Source organism: Oncorhynchus nerka, linkage group LG15 (genome assembly GCF_034236695.1).
Source record: "Oncorhynchus nerka isolate Pitt River linkage group LG15, Oner_Uvic_2.0, whole genome shotgun sequence".
Taxonomy (NCBI): domain Eukaryota; kingdom Metazoa; phylum Chordata; class Actinopteri; order Salmoniformes; family Salmonidae; genus Oncorhynchus; species Oncorhynchus nerka.
This window is the reverse complement of record NC_088410.1, coordinates 66589113-66604398: the sequence shown is the minus strand read 5'-3', so window position 1 is coordinate 66604398 and position 15286 is coordinate 66589113. Positions and strand designations below refer to the sequence as shown.

The following is a 15286-nucleotide window of genomic DNA, read 5'->3' as shown; positions in this document are numbered from 1 at the left end:
ACAAAGTGTTGAAGGAAAACGTACAGAAAGTTCCACCATAAACACATTCCAAGGTGTTTATTTAGATAAACAGCAAAAATATAATTTGTACAGAAGAGCTAGCTAGTTATGTTAATGTTAGCTGGCTAGCTAACCAAAATAACGTTTACAATGCCATGGCTGAATGCCTCTTGTTTCAACTAACTTCCCACAATGATTTTAATCAGAACAGGACATCCATTCCATTTAGCTACTGTTTTTGTTGTAGTTCTCAGGTCAAAAGATTTAAGCAAATGATCCCAATTATAGTAGTAGCAGCTTGTGTCTAGTTAAGCAGTTTTCTTTCTCAGGAAATCAGCTTTAAAACTGCAAAAAAGTCTCTACTCCCCATGGAAAAATGTGTGGATTTGCAGGAAATTAACTGTAAAACTAATACATTTCTCTACGCAGTCAAGAGGGAGCCCACTAAAATCTTGCTTAGGGCCCCTAGAAGTGTAGGGCCGGCTCTGCCCTTACTGCATTGGCACAAAGCTAAATCACTTGTTACCCAAACGTTCCCATTCACATTTTATGCTATATGGCAGTGATCATCAACTAGATTCAGCCGCGGAACTATTTCTTGAGCGGATGGTCAGGAGGCCGGAACATAATTACAAATCATTTGTAAACTGCAAATCAACCACAAGAAGCCCAAACAGATTTAATATTTGACAAAAACATAATCATTTCAAAACGTGCTTACATTTGTATACGATCACCTATCTCTATATTATGCATGGCAATACTGTGGAAAAGATCACTTAGAGCTGATTTGCTGGTGTTTTTAGTATTTTATGTCCAACAATAAAATAACCCGCAGGCAGCCAGTTGGGGAAACCTGCTATTCTGTGTGTGTGTGTGTGTGTGTGTGTGTGTGTGTGTGTGTGTGTGTGTGTGTGTGTGTGTGCGTGTGTGTGTGTGTGTGTGTGTGTGTGTGCGTGCGTGCGTGCGTGGGGAAAATACGTCTCAGAGAAGTCTCATTCATGTTTACAAGTTTTCTTTATTATCATCAGTACGTAATGGCATCCAGATTGTCAGGTTATAATTGTTTTGGACAGGTAATAAAGAGCAGGTGTGTGGTTTTCTATCTGCTAAGTAGAGAGGCAGCAAATCAAAACTGTGCTGTGGCACAGAGACACACATCAGAGAAACCAAGAGGTACAGGCTACTGCTCATCACCATGGCAACACTGATGGAACAGGAGAGGCCTAGGTAATGTAGAACAGGACAAAGTTCAAAAAAGACTATTCCAAACATAGAAATAGGATTGATAGAACAGATATGTTGCTCGTGTTAATGTGTAAATCAGCTTATTATTCCAACAATAGCATCAGATTTTCTGTATGAAGTATCCAAAGTTGCAGCAGAAATGGCAAATACTGGGTATCTGTTAAATTCAATCTATTTCTCTGCTCTGTGTATCTCTCTCTGTCTCATTGGTGAAGGTTTTAAACACACAGTCCTCTCCTTCACTAGGGGTTCATGTGAAGAGGGAGCAGTTGGCAGAATTAAACTTGATTCCTTTATTTTCATTAGGAGGAAATGTTTAACAGCTCAGAGAAAGCACTTCAGCTAAAAATAGATTTATAATGATAGAAATGTTGATAACAATATCCATAATGTTTCAGGTGAAAGAAAAAGGCAAAAGGCAGTGAAAATAAATTATCTGGATAACAATAATAACAACAATAATAATAATACCATTAATAATATACAGTTTCAAATTAAGCTTTATAAACTTCTTTTTTTTTTTTTTTACTTGTTTCTTTTTTTTGTTGTAATGTCCATTAAAAATAGTAGAAGTCCATGAGCAGAAATCCAGCATATATTTATTAAATGGTGTGAAGGGAATTGCTCTGTCTTCGCCCCAAAGTTGTCTTCACCACCCTCGTATCTCACACATTTACAATATTCACAGTTACTTCAGACTTGCTCGGCACATACCACTGCAGCAGGACGGGGGCGAGGTGGGAGGGGACGGTATATGCATGGGGATGGGTGGAGGTGAGGTGTAGTCTATCTCTGGTCTAAGAAGGTACCTAATAGAGAGTAAAATAGCCCCGCCCCGACCCCACCCCACCCACCCATCAGTGGATGCTGCCTGGTTCCCCCATACCCCACGTACCCTTTACATTCTCTCTATACAGCAAGACAATCAACATAGACAAACCAAATGCAATGTCTTTAACATTATACACATTGTCCTCAAGCAAGAGGCCTATACGACCCTCAACCCCCATTAGAAAACGGAACAATCTTCACATCCCCTGTGCCTCCCCATCCTCCCCAGCTCAGCCCATGGCGGTAACCATGTTGGAGTGGTGGGGGTGGCCAAAGGAGGGGTGTATGGGTGTGGGGGTGGGCAGCATGTGACCGGCGTGGCTAAAGGGGGGCAGGTGACCCATGTGGGTCATGTGTCCAGCCAGGGAGGAAGCACTGAAAGGAGAGGACTTCTCGTGCATGCACTTAGAGAGCTCCTCGTAACCGTCGTTGCCCCGCCTGCCCTTCTTGGACTTGTTGGACATCTTGCGGTTGCGTGTCTGGATCCCTTCCTTCTTCATGGTCAGAGGTCGGTTCACCTGTAGGGAGAAGGAGATGGAGGGAGAGATGAGTGACCGGGTTGGGAAGGTTTATAATCAACTTAATGTGTTTGAATTGAATGGACTACGTACAGGAATAACCATATCTAGATACAGTTATTTGTCTTTTTTTCTAAAGAAATGTAACAATACAAATAAAATGCAGAAACAGTACGCAGCTTACTCCCTAAAACCAAGGCCATATTCAATGTAATACATGGCAATGCACCAAGACTTAACCTTCAACAGTTATGCCTCATTTGAACAGACGCAGTTGGTCTGTCTGAATAACAGTCCCACCATTGTGAGTCTCAAGGGGATGACGCCTACCATGGAAACAATAAAGCACAAAGAAAGAAAACACCAACAGGGCCCAGTGTGTCTGTGGGGCCAAGTTCTGCATCCATCTCTCCCTCCTTCCCTCCATCCCTTTCTCCCTCCTTCCCCCCTCCATCTCTCCCTCCTTCCCTTTCTCCCTCCCTCCATCTCTCCCTCCTTCCCTCCATCCCTTTCTCCCTCCCTCCATCTCTCCCTCCTTCCCTCCATCCCTTTCTCCCTCCTTCCCTCCCTCTCTCCCTCCCTCCATCTCTCCCTCCTTCCCTCCATCCCTTTCTCCCTATCCCTCTTCCTTATCCTATTCCAATCAGTGCAACCTTTTCGTCTTCCTGACCTGGCTGGCTGCGTGTGGGTAAGGGCTGGTCAGGCTGCGTGTGGGTAAGGGCTGGTCAGGCTGCGTGTGGGTATGGGCTGGTCAGACTGCGTGTGGGTAAGGGCTGGTCAGGCTGCGTGTGGGTAAGGGCTGGTCAGGCTGCGTGTGGGTAAGGGCTGGTCAGGCTGCGTGTGGGTAAGGGCTGGTCAGGCTGCGTGTAGGTAAGGGCTGGTCAGGCTGCGTGTGGGTAAGGGCTGGTCAGGCTGCGTGTGGGTAAGGGCTGGGCAGGCTGCGTGTGGGTAAGGACTGGTCAGGCTGCGTGTGGGTAAGGGCTGGTCAGGCTGCGTGTGGGTAAGGGCTGGTCAGGCTGCGTGTGGGTAAGGGCTGGCTGCGTGTGGGTAAGGGCTGGTCAGGCTGCGTGTGGGTAAGGGCTGGTCAGGCTGCGTGTGGGTAAGGGCTGGTCAGGCTGCGTGTGGGTAAGGGCTGGTCAGGCTGCGTGTGGGTAAAGGCTGGTCAGGCTGCGTGTGGGTAAGGGCTGGCTGGCTGCGTGTGGGTAAGGGCTGGTCAGGCTGCGTGTGGGTAAGGGCTGGTCAGACTGCGTGTGGGTAAGGGCTGGTCAGGCTGCGTGTGGGTAAGGGCTGGTCAGGCTGCATGTGGGTAAGGGCTGGTCAGGCTGCGTGTGGGTAAGGGCTGGTCAGGCTGCGTGTGGGTAAGGGCTGGTCAGGCTGCGTGTGGGTAAGGGCTGGTCAGGCTGCGTGTGGGTAAGGGCTGGTCAGGCTGCGTGTGGATAAGGGCTGGTCAGGCTGCGTGTGGGTAAGGGCTGGTCAGACTGCGTGTGGGTAAGGGCTGGTCAGGCTGCGTGTGGATAAGGGCTGGTCAGGCTGCGTGTGGGTAAGGGCTGGTCAGGCTGCGTGTGGGTAAGGGCTGGTCAGGCTGCGTGTGGGTAAGGGCTGGTCAGGCTGCGTGTGGGTAAGGGCTGGTCAGGCTGCGTGTGGGTAAGGGCTGGTCAGGCTGCGTGTGGGTAAGGGCTGGTCAGGCTGTCAGCAGTGAAAGACTTACGTTGTGCAGCTTGTAGTAAAGACCGCAGGCGTTGCACACGGGGTCTCCATTGCCGTTGCGCCTCCACAGTGTGGTGGTGGTGGTCTGACAGTTAGCACAACAGGTGCCGGCTCGTCTGGCCGCAGACTGGAGAGGAACATGAAGAAGGCCTTTATTCGACCACAACAGCACGGACACACAACACATGAAAGCATAGGTTGGGAATGACGTTAGTGTCGGGCGGTGTGTATAGTATTTGTATATCAGCTGCCAGGAGCCGAGAAAACATCATATTTCATGCTGTTTTAGATGGAAGTTGTTCCTTATAGTTATAGATTTGCATATGATATCAGAAATGTATTCATATTGCGTGATAGTTTGATAGTTTATTGCAATGCGATTTAATAATGACGGAATTATGCAGTGAAAAGGTATCCAGTCTTTACATTCCCTGACAGAATATTGATCAAATACACCAAATAGTTGTATTGTTAGTGTATGAATTGGTCTCTATTAACCTAATAAATCAGGGGTTACTATAAAAGTCATGCTGAATAGATCATATAAGAAAGTAATGGGTTGTCTTTATTGGCTAGTTTTCTCCCAGCATGTGAAATGTTTTTAATTTCACAGACACAGTAGTACACTGATGAACACTGACTATCAAAGCTCTTCCTCTCAGATGCAAAGCATTGCTATTGAATAGAGATTAGGTAGCGAGGGGGGCCATAGGGCAGCATGTGCGATCCCCTGTCATTACAGATGGATTCTTCACACTTAATATGAGACAGTTACACGCATAAAACGTACATATACCCCTTCAGCAAAATATGGTAATCTGAACCCTCAGTCAGAATAGTGCATGGGCCTACACACTTACGGACAATCGTAAACTATGGATTAATGCAAAATACCTCTCTATTGATTCAAGTAGAAATTGCGTCAAAATTTCCCAATATAAACAAACTTCGTAGTAAAGAAGTCTACAAGTCGAGGCTGGAGCCCTAGCCTTTGTCCCACAGGTAACAGGGCATAAACCCATTTATTTCACCTCCCCTGCGCGGCCTGCACGCATCTAGTTCTCCATTGCTTTTTTTCTGTGCACATAAAGTGTCCTTAAATGTTGTACTAATCGCTTTGCTATATTCTATATATTGAGGACTGGCCTGCTTGACCACTGCTATGAAAAAAAAGTAAGTGTACTAGCGCGCGACGAACGGAAACATGTGCTGGCCTCGCTTCCTTATCGGTGCCGGCAGATATCCGGATAGGAAACGACTGGAAGGACCCTGCGCGAGTACTGAAAACACGCGAGCTGAAAAGTAGGCTACAAACGCACCGGCTACTGACTCAGGGAGAAAAACAACGACTGGATTTTTCAGACATTAGGACCAACGGGAAAATGATGAAACTTTAATACGTTTTTATTGCAGGTTGAAGCTATATTGATTGTGGCCCAGGGATATGCGTTGACCCTAAAATGCATAGCCTAGGCTACATGGCGTTTCAGGTTTCAATGTAAAACCGCACAATCAAATGTTTCAGAAAAATCTAAAAACGGGTCTCTAGACTCTCTAAATAGGCCTTACAGTCCAAAATCAAACGGAGTCGCGTCGGTGATGCTTTTTGTATAGCCTGCATGATTCAGATCAGTGTAGTCTTCATGCTGTCGGCTGAATGTCAATAGTCTGTCTGTATTTGCCTCAGCCATATCTCGAACATTCTCTTATCAAGATGCGCACAGGATTATATGATCTCTAGGATGGTCCTTAAACAAACGCAGTCAACATGAAATATGTAGGCCTAAATTATCTACTTATGTCTCAAGCATTAAATGCGTTCAATACTGTTATACGTAACCTTTGATTAATAGATTAATAATCGTATTATGCACCCTGAGACATTTGGGAACCGATTCGTAAATCATTTGAACAGGCGTACGCTAATTAGGCCGACATTAAAATTCCAAATATGAAGTTGCAGAAAATAAGTCTACCCACTGGGCACCGACATAAATTCAAGGTCTATTCCACGTTGGTTTAATGTAACTTTATTGAAGTTTGCTTTAAAGCAATGTCTCTATTTCTGCAAACCCCCTATTTATTTATTCAAGAGGAGCGTGGAAAAAAATACCCTTAAAAAAAATCAACTTCGAGTAGTGAAATTAGCTCAACGAAACACATTTTTTATGGTTATTATTAAATTATGTTTTACATTATTTCTACCATTATAATTATTATGAATATAATTATTAATAACATTATTATTATTATAATTATGCTATTGATGTATTAGTCCATATGCAAATAGGTTTACGCCCGCAAACGATAGCCTATTGTGGGCTATTCGAAATGTTACAGAAAATATTCAGATCATATCTTGAATCGAGAGATTTTGGCATTTATGCATATCATTTTTTAGGTCCTCATATATCTGTCAACAGGCCGTGGAGAATCCTATTTCTTTGTTTTTCGTATTTGATGCAAATCTATATCTCATTGGGTCATATCAATTCCCTCCATTGCTGTTTCAGAGGTGCCATCTTAATTGCGTGTTTGTTGTTGTTGAGACCAATGGTTTTAAAGTCTGGTTAGCTCAGGGCTATAAATAGTTACTGTTATATGAAAATAATAGATTTTAACATTTAATGCTAACACATTTTTTATTTTATTTTTTGCAATCAATGGAGTCACCAGCACATTAAGTCTGGAAGGACTATTTTCAGTAATGACAACATTTACATAGTCCATTGAACTGCTGTGTAACTGGTCTATATTAGTCTGGATCTGACCTGGCTGCTGCCCTCTGAGGAAAACACAACATTGATGTTGAAATGAGTTCATGATGAGAAGTACACAATGTGATATCAGCCAAGCAGCAAGAAGGCCCAGTCCAGTATTTGGCTATGCGAAAGGCAGAGATATCCATTTACAAGTATGTTGCACACCAGTCACCTAGATTCACTCGCAGAGAAAAGAAACACATTATTTTTCCTTTCTTCTGTTACCTATAAAGTGACTTAATTACACAAAGCGTGCAGTGCACCAGTCACTCATACAGCCTCCACAGCAGACAGTCACAGTGAGCTATATAGTGAGGGATGATAGAGGCCTATGCCGGCCCTGGTATCAGTAGCAGTATCAGAAGTAGCAGCAATAATGATAGCAGAAACAGCACAGATAGCCAGCACTCCGCTAACAGCCTGTGTAAAGGAGCACAAGGGTGAGTGGGAAACACAATTCCCGGAAACTGATTGGGAAAATATAACTTTCCTGGAATTATGGCCCTCCTCTCCCCTCTCCCCCTATCGTGTTCTTTTTTTTTTGCCCCTCCCATCTCCGCCCTCCGTGTGTGTGTGTGTGTGTGTGTGTGTGTGTGTGTGTGTGCGTGCGTGCGTACTCACCAGTCTGCGTTTGGGCTTGATGAGGGGTCGGTTCTGACCGTTCATCTTATGGTAGAGTCCACAGGCGTTGCACAAGTAGTGGCCCGTACCATCCCGTCGCCACAGGGGGGTAGACGTGGCTCCACAGTTGACACACTCACGCCCCTCTGAGCAGCATGCAGGTGGAGGGAGACCACAGGGACATTTATAAAATTAACCTGTTAACTCTAATGACACATTTATCATACATAACAATTATGTAACCTGTAGTAGTGGCAAGTACAATTTTTTAAATGTTATGTTAATTAGTCTGAAAAAGTATGCAAGGACTGCATATTTTTATGTTAGGTGCACAGAAGCATGGGAAAAGTTTTAAGAATAAAAATTTTGTTTTTAATTTCTACGCTCTAGTTCTGTTCTTGAATTCCTGTTTATATGAAAAGGTTGCGTATTATTGGTCTGAAGTTTGTGTGAAAGAGTGTGTGTTTAACCCTCTGCAGACTCTTGGAATAACAACATGAAAATGCTGCTGCCAGGCTTTATTCCGTTCCTCCCTGTCAGTTTTGGGTCAGCTGGGACCCAGGCATGCTTCAGACAGAGGCACCCATACACCCAAAATGAAATGTGGGCTGTCTCTCACGTTTCTCTACATTTAGCTGTGATTACAATGATTTTCCTCCCCATATATACAGTATGGTGAAAATTAACCTTTAGTGCTGGGTTCCCCAACTGGTGGCCCGTGGGCCAAAACAAAGTATTAAATAAATGTTGAAATAAATAAATGTTTGACACAAAAGACTGTAAAAACACAAGGAAATCAGCTCCCAAGTGATTTTAATTAAAGACATCTGTTCCCAAGTATTCCCACGCATAATAGACAGACAGTTGATCGTACACAAATGTAAGCAAGGTTTGAAATGATTGTTTTAGGCAAACATATCTGTTTGAGCTTATTGCGGTCAATTTGAAGTGTACAAATTATTTGCAATTATGTTCCCGGCCCCCCAACCATCCGCTAAAGAAAAAAATTGGCCCACGGCTGAATGTAGTTGATGATCCCTGCTTTAGTGGGTGTGAGTCTGTGCGTGTGTGTACATGTGGCAAAGATGGTCTGATAATCAACATCTCCTTGTTCTTCTCTCAGCCTCATCAGCTCATCATTATATTGGCTAAACAGCCTGCTATAACTCACTTTAAATCGGAATTCTTAGGAATGATGACCATTCATTAAAGTGACCTAATCACAGTGCAAACTAAGGTAGTAATTTTGAAATATTTGTGCTGCCTATAATGTGGATCAGATTGTCAGTCTAGACTAGTAGAGGTAATACTAACATACTTGTGGGCCTTTGCCTCTGTTGGTGGCTCCACATAATGCTGAGTATGGAGAGCCAGAGAAGGAGGGAGAGAAAAAAGAGGGAGACTGAGATGGAGAGAGAGAGGAAGGGGGCCTGGATTAGGGTTAGTCAAACAGGAAGTGCCTCTAAGGTATGCATGAGCAGGGACTCCACCAGAATAGTGTGATGCTATAGAGTTCTGTGGTCCTGCAAGCCACCAATACTGGACATCCCCACAAAGAAAAACTCCTAGTAACAGGACAGTCTACTCCTTCATGTCAGGGAGAGCCCCTAAGACATAAATATATCAGTGAGGAGGTTCCACTTCCAAACACCTATCTGGGTGTTCATGATGGAAGTTGTGCCTCTGTCTTACAATGACCATAACTGACAGATGGGGGTTTTATTTTTAGGACTACTCTTGGGGTTTATGTTGAGACATCTAATCCTTAGTTGTGAAATATGGTGAATTGATTTTTTGTTGGTGCTTTCATTCTATAACAAATTAATACTGGTGCTCAGTAAAAGGGAGCCGGTTATAAGATAGGGGGCTGCTTGAAGGCAATCAGCTCTGCCTACAGTCATCAAATGTCAGCCTCGACAATGCTGTATTATGTAACAAAGAAACGGCTGATTGTAAATACTGAGTTTTTTTTGGCCCAAATGCTCGAGTGGATCTTCTTTTCACACCTCCGGGGCTGTATCCAGTTCACCGTTCTCAAGGGCGTGCCAGCTCGAGCGTAATTGAGTCGCGGTTTACAAAAGAGGATAATAAACGTGTCAGCCGAAGCGGGCCCGCGCTCAGCCGAACTTCAGGGCTTGGGTGTGTGCGTGAAGCGAGGCAGTACCCATTGCCTGTCTTTTTTAACCAAATAAAGTAGCCTGGACAAATGTATATTACTCAGGCCTGGGACACTGTGATCGTTTTATTTCTTCACAGCTTACAATACGCATGGTTTCTTATAATCATTAGTCTAAGCCTACATTATAATTACATTAGGCCTATGTTGATATTACCGATTTGTACAAAACAAAATACAGAATGGATATGACCAGTTTACATAATAAAGACGAAACGGTATGTCTGCTGTTTAAAAACGTGGCTGCATAAATCAGGCCAGAAAAAGTCGTCGAAGAGGACACAGCATAGCATAACCTCACACCACCTCTTACGGTTGTATCTGTCCACCCCCACACCATAACAAATAAACAGTTATTGTTAACCTTTTATGTATATAATTAGTCTATTTATTAGAGTTAACTATAATAAATGTGTGTGTCCTCTTGGGAATGAAAATAGATGTTGAGATAACATTCGTGATCCATAGGCGAAGCAAAGTAATTCACATACAGGATTACTATTATGTGGATATCACTGCTTTAGGAGCATGTGTGTGTAGGGGCCTACACCTTCCTACTGGTTGTTTCGAGGCGGACTGTGTTGTTGCGACGAAAGAAACCGGTGTGTGTGTGTGTGTGTGAAAAGAGCTATGAAAGGAGTTATGACAACATACATGCACGATGTAACCTCAGCCCAATTATTCCATGCACACTACTCCTACTTCCACGTCAAGGCTAATTATGATGATATTGCATATTGTCATCCCATTTTGTCCTATTTTCTAAGGACGTTAATGGAAAGATTGGTAACGGAGTAAATCAAATTGCATTAAACTGGGAGTTTTGAAAATGCCATGGACGTTTCATTCAACTTTTTTTTACCCGTCTTATAGAATAGCCTATAGCCTACATTGGGGAATATTTACGCATGCATTTAAACACAGGCCGTAATATATACATTCATCTAAATATACATAACAATTCTAGCCTAGCTATTACATATTTGTATTTTTATTTAGGCTATATTTATTATCTACAAGGTATCTTATATTGTTTGGTCTAAAAATGAACTACGTTTTTGTTTTTAGTTTAAACGGTGTTCAGTTTGTTGAGTGGATGGCAGTAATTCAATACATGGTCATAGTATTCTGGTTTTAATATAGGCTTATTTGTTTTTTAACTCAATTATGGATTTAGATAAAACAAAACTGTTATAACACTAAGATAGCTTAAATATAGCCTATAAAGCCTATATCCAATAACATAATTTCAGTGTGTTCTGTCATAATAATAATAATATAAAATGATGATTTCATCATCATTTTACTCTGTAACACAAACATTTGTAACACATTTTCGAGATAAGATTAGACTCACCTGAGCACGACCGAGTTTTGCTTTTACATTTCGGGGTGAAGCTGGAGGATGATCCTCCGAGCAGGCTGCCTGGGTGGAAGAGACTGCCCCCGTAGTCATGCGCTGCCGGGAGAGAGTATGTGGGGTAGGTCGGTATGGGGTGGTGGGTGGATGGGGTCTGTGCGCTCATTGAGGCCAGGCTGCTCCGGAGAGGACTGGAACCCTCCATTTTCATGCCTTCAGAAATTGACATTTGATACTTGATAGAATCTTTCTCGTCCATTCTCGGGGTAGAGGATGAGGGTGAGGCGGCCCCGAGGTCTGGGGACACATCTTTCGGCGGGGTAGGGGGAAAACTGTAGAGATGTGGACTCGAATGGGACGCGGGTGTTAACGAAGATGCCGAGGCCGTGCTGGCGTTGCTGCTGCAGGGGTATAGGCCACCATGAGCCCCGGAACCTGAGGCGTGTAGCCCGGTCTTGCTGAAGTGGCTGACCGCCCATGCGTTGTGATGGTGGGCCGCTGAGAGGGCTGCTTTGCCGGGCTCTAGCCATGAAATCCCCGGGCTATGCAGGAGATGTGGCCGGCAGACCTGACCCCCAGCGAAGCGAGCTGTAAGAATAGTAGAATAATATGTTCATAGATGGAATACACAAACCAGCTAATAATGTTACAACTCTCATTGATGATGTGATGCTATAGGATTACAGAAAGTTGGGGCATCGAAGTCCTTAACCTGTTGACGCAGCGTACTTAAAGGAATTATTCGATTCGCGAAGGGCACAAAAAATGCAGTTGGCAGCTATTCAGACAAAACCACAGAAACTATAACCGCAGAAATATATTTTCTCGTTTTGAGTCATCTTGATATTTTATAGTCAGTGATAAATATTTAGCAAAGACATGCATGAGGTCTGGTAAGTGCACTGGAACCTCTTTCGCTTTACCCAAGCACTAATATATGACACCCTTTCAGCTATGTATGATTACATAGTTTCTCACTCCTTGTTTATCTGACTAGTTCTTCAGTCAAGAAGGGTAAATTACATTTATTTGACTATAATTTCCTTATTTTTTGTCATCGTCTGAATTGCTCTCGTGTCCACAACTTTTAATGGTCTCATCCACTGCCTTACATTTTTGTTCTCCCATGCAAATGAAACTTTATAGCATGCTCTCTATCTGACATTTCTGCAATTTAAACTAGTAGCCCTATCAAACCGATGCATTTAAACCCACCCACATGAATGGCTAAATAAGTCTGTGCGCATTGTTTATTGCTTTGAGAAAATACATGAATAGCCTATGCCCACGACAATTCCTACTTTATCCTGATAATTAAGTTGTTTAGGAAAGTGAATGTGAGGTCTTACCGTGAGCTTGACTGTAGGACACTCTGGCCCGTGCATGAGCGGAGTTGTGGTAGTACGGGTTTCCCTGCGAGTCAAGATGGTTGAAGAAAACATCCACCTCGTCGGGGGGCAGAAGCTGCGCGGTGGGCTCCATGTAGTTATGCGAAAGGCCGGGGTGGTGAGAATCCGGGTGTTGGCCGTTCAGCACGGCGTGGTGGTGCATCCACCGAGGTGGATCAGCCGCTATATCCATGTCTGTGTGGATCTCTCCGTGTTGGGCAAACAGGGTGAAAAGAGAAGAGGGGCCTCTCTAGAGAGAGGACAACGTGTTCCTGAACCTTACTCTCTCCGCTTTGTCTTAAAAAAAATAGCCTCCCTCTCCTGATAAAATGTCCTCCTATTGTGGAAAACAGAACATAAATGTGTAGAGAATTTTCGCTCGTCAATCTCCTATAAATCGGTCTTCACTAGTAGTCCGATGAGATTCTCTTGCCTCTCCTTCTTCAACAGGCATCGGGTAGTGTTTGACACTGGACACCTGTAATACAACCAAAAATAGGATGTTCACATTTCAGAGGCATTTACAAGGTGTTACGTGTTTTTTTTATTTGTATGCCTGTCCTGTCCGAAGAGAATAATTCGGAGAGGCTGCTTCTTTTTTATGTACGATTTGTAAGTGATGTATGTAAAGGTGCAACATAAGATAAACACCTCCAAATACTCGTCCCCACCCACTCCCATTCCGAGGAACCTGAAATAATCGACCCATCCTCACCGTAACGCGCACAGATAAGTACTTTTGAACTCATGCATACTCTCCATATAGGCTAGTAAACTAATAATCGTCAGTACACCTAGAACAAACTGTTAAAATTCTTACAGAGCGGAAGAAGTCATTTGTTTTCTTCACACAATTTTGGAGAAGAAAATAATATATATTTTATGCAAATACCTTGTCTGTCTCAGGCTTGGTTATTCCGATTTCAAGCCCCTTTGGTAGAATTCTCCTCCAGTTAGCAAGTAGATGTTCCTTTCTTGTATTGACTCACTTTCTACGGCATATGTTTGGTCTATTTTTCCTTGGTTTTGGCGTAGGGTTATTTGCTGCGTAAACTCCGATGGAGACGGATAGGCCTTTAGCGACATGCAGCTGTAGGAACTGTCAGCACTGGCGCCAGTGAATTCCATGTCATGTGCGCAGGGGCGGGGTCTTGACATCAGCGTTGATCCCGCGACAGCCAATTGGATTCTGCCTTTGCCAATTCTGACAACTGCCTCTGCAGAATCACCATGCCATTCGCCTCTCCATCCCAAGCACCAGCGAGCGGACAGCCCTGGCCCCTGTATGCTTGTCTCATCCCAGAACGTATTAATCAACAGCGTCACCTTATTAGTTAAGCAGCCCCGGGCCACCACCCACACCAATGCTTTCTCAACCAGGGGAGAAATGTCTTTGTTTATGCCAAGTGTAATGATCATTTTATATTTGAATAAAAAAGTTATTTTCAATAGGAATGAGTATGTATACCTCTTTATATTTAGGCTACATTAAACTATATGCCAGACTTTTAAATATCATACGTAAAAATGCGTAATAATTTAAATAGGCTAGGCTACTCCAATGTAAATCTTATTCATGCTGTTCAGCCTATGAATTACAAACATTCTGGCAGAGTTATGGCTGTGGTGTAGGCCAGTGTGGTCTTTCGTGTAGTATAAACATGTTTGTGAATCAGTGGCAATCACATGCTGCTTTACATATTAATGCCTCCTTTGACTGGCGGGTCAGCAGCGCACAGGGCGTATACCAGCCATAGAGGGCCACCAAATGGGGTTGGTGTAGTATATGGTCACAATAACGCGGACCCAAGAAACCGAGCAGTCCAGCCATGGGTGCAAAGACACAGTGTCGCCACCGGTGTCTGAGCATCCTCATTATCCCGCGGGCAAAGCTTTCCAGATTTTTGTCGCACTTATCAAACCTGAGTAATCTCACATTAGATGAGAGAAATGAATAATGAATGTTTGTTGGGAGAACTGTTTGATTTTGGAGTGGGGGGCACATTTCAGCTGGTATATGTTATATGTTGTCATATTTCCTTATAGGAAAAATATAGCCGCGGGAAATAAAACTACTTATATGTTTACCAGTTTCTTGAAATACTTTGCAAATGTAACTTATTTCTATGTGAAAACTGAAATGGTCTATTCGTTCCTTTTATATTTTCGTAGACAGCCTTGTCCAAAGCAACTTACAATAATAATGCATACGTTTTCATACTGGTTCCTCATGGGAATCAAGCCCACACGGTTCTTTACTCACATCATCACAAACCACTTGATGTCTCAATGTACTCAATTACTGTATTGTGTGTTGTTTTTCTTCGTGGTGGTGGAAAGTCTACAGGTATAAACCTAGATGACCAGCTTATGTACAATACAGTAATGTACATTTACATTAAGTGGTTTGTAAACATGGTAAATTAATACTGTAAAAAAATGTATTATTTTCGATGTTGTTTTAAAAAAGAAAAATATGTAATTTGATGTGGATGTTTTGTGTCTTTACCCAGAACGTTGCACCTTTTGATGTAAATGTTTGAAGACAGGGTTTTGTTCTTTCTGTATTCCATTAGAATGTCAATTGCAGAGAAAGGGAGAGGGCAACAACTTTTTAATTCCAACTATTGAATCCTGCAAGACAGTGTTGTAAGCGGAGATGCTAAAAAAAATGT

At 43.2% G+C, this 15286-nt stretch overlaps 1 protein-coding gene across 1 annotated transcript; it reads right to left on the bottom strand.

Annotated features, from left to right (window-relative positions):
* Positions 1-998: 998 nt before the first annotated feature.
* Positions 999-13737, bottom strand: LOC115143154 (GATA-binding factor 2-like). The gene is made up of 6 exons (XM_029683272.2): positions 13504-13737; positions 12573-13089; positions 11221-11811; positions 7688-7833; positions 4306-4431; positions 999-2597 (listed from the first exon to the last, which is right to left on the bottom strand). The coding sequence occupies exons 2-6, from the start codon at positions 12802-12804 to the stop codon at positions 2310-2312; spliced, it is 1383 nt and encodes a 460-aa protein (XP_029539132.1). The 5' UTR covers positions 12805-13089; positions 13504-13737; the 3' UTR covers positions 999-2309.
* Between the last annotated feature and the right edge of the window lie 1549 nt (positions 13738-15286).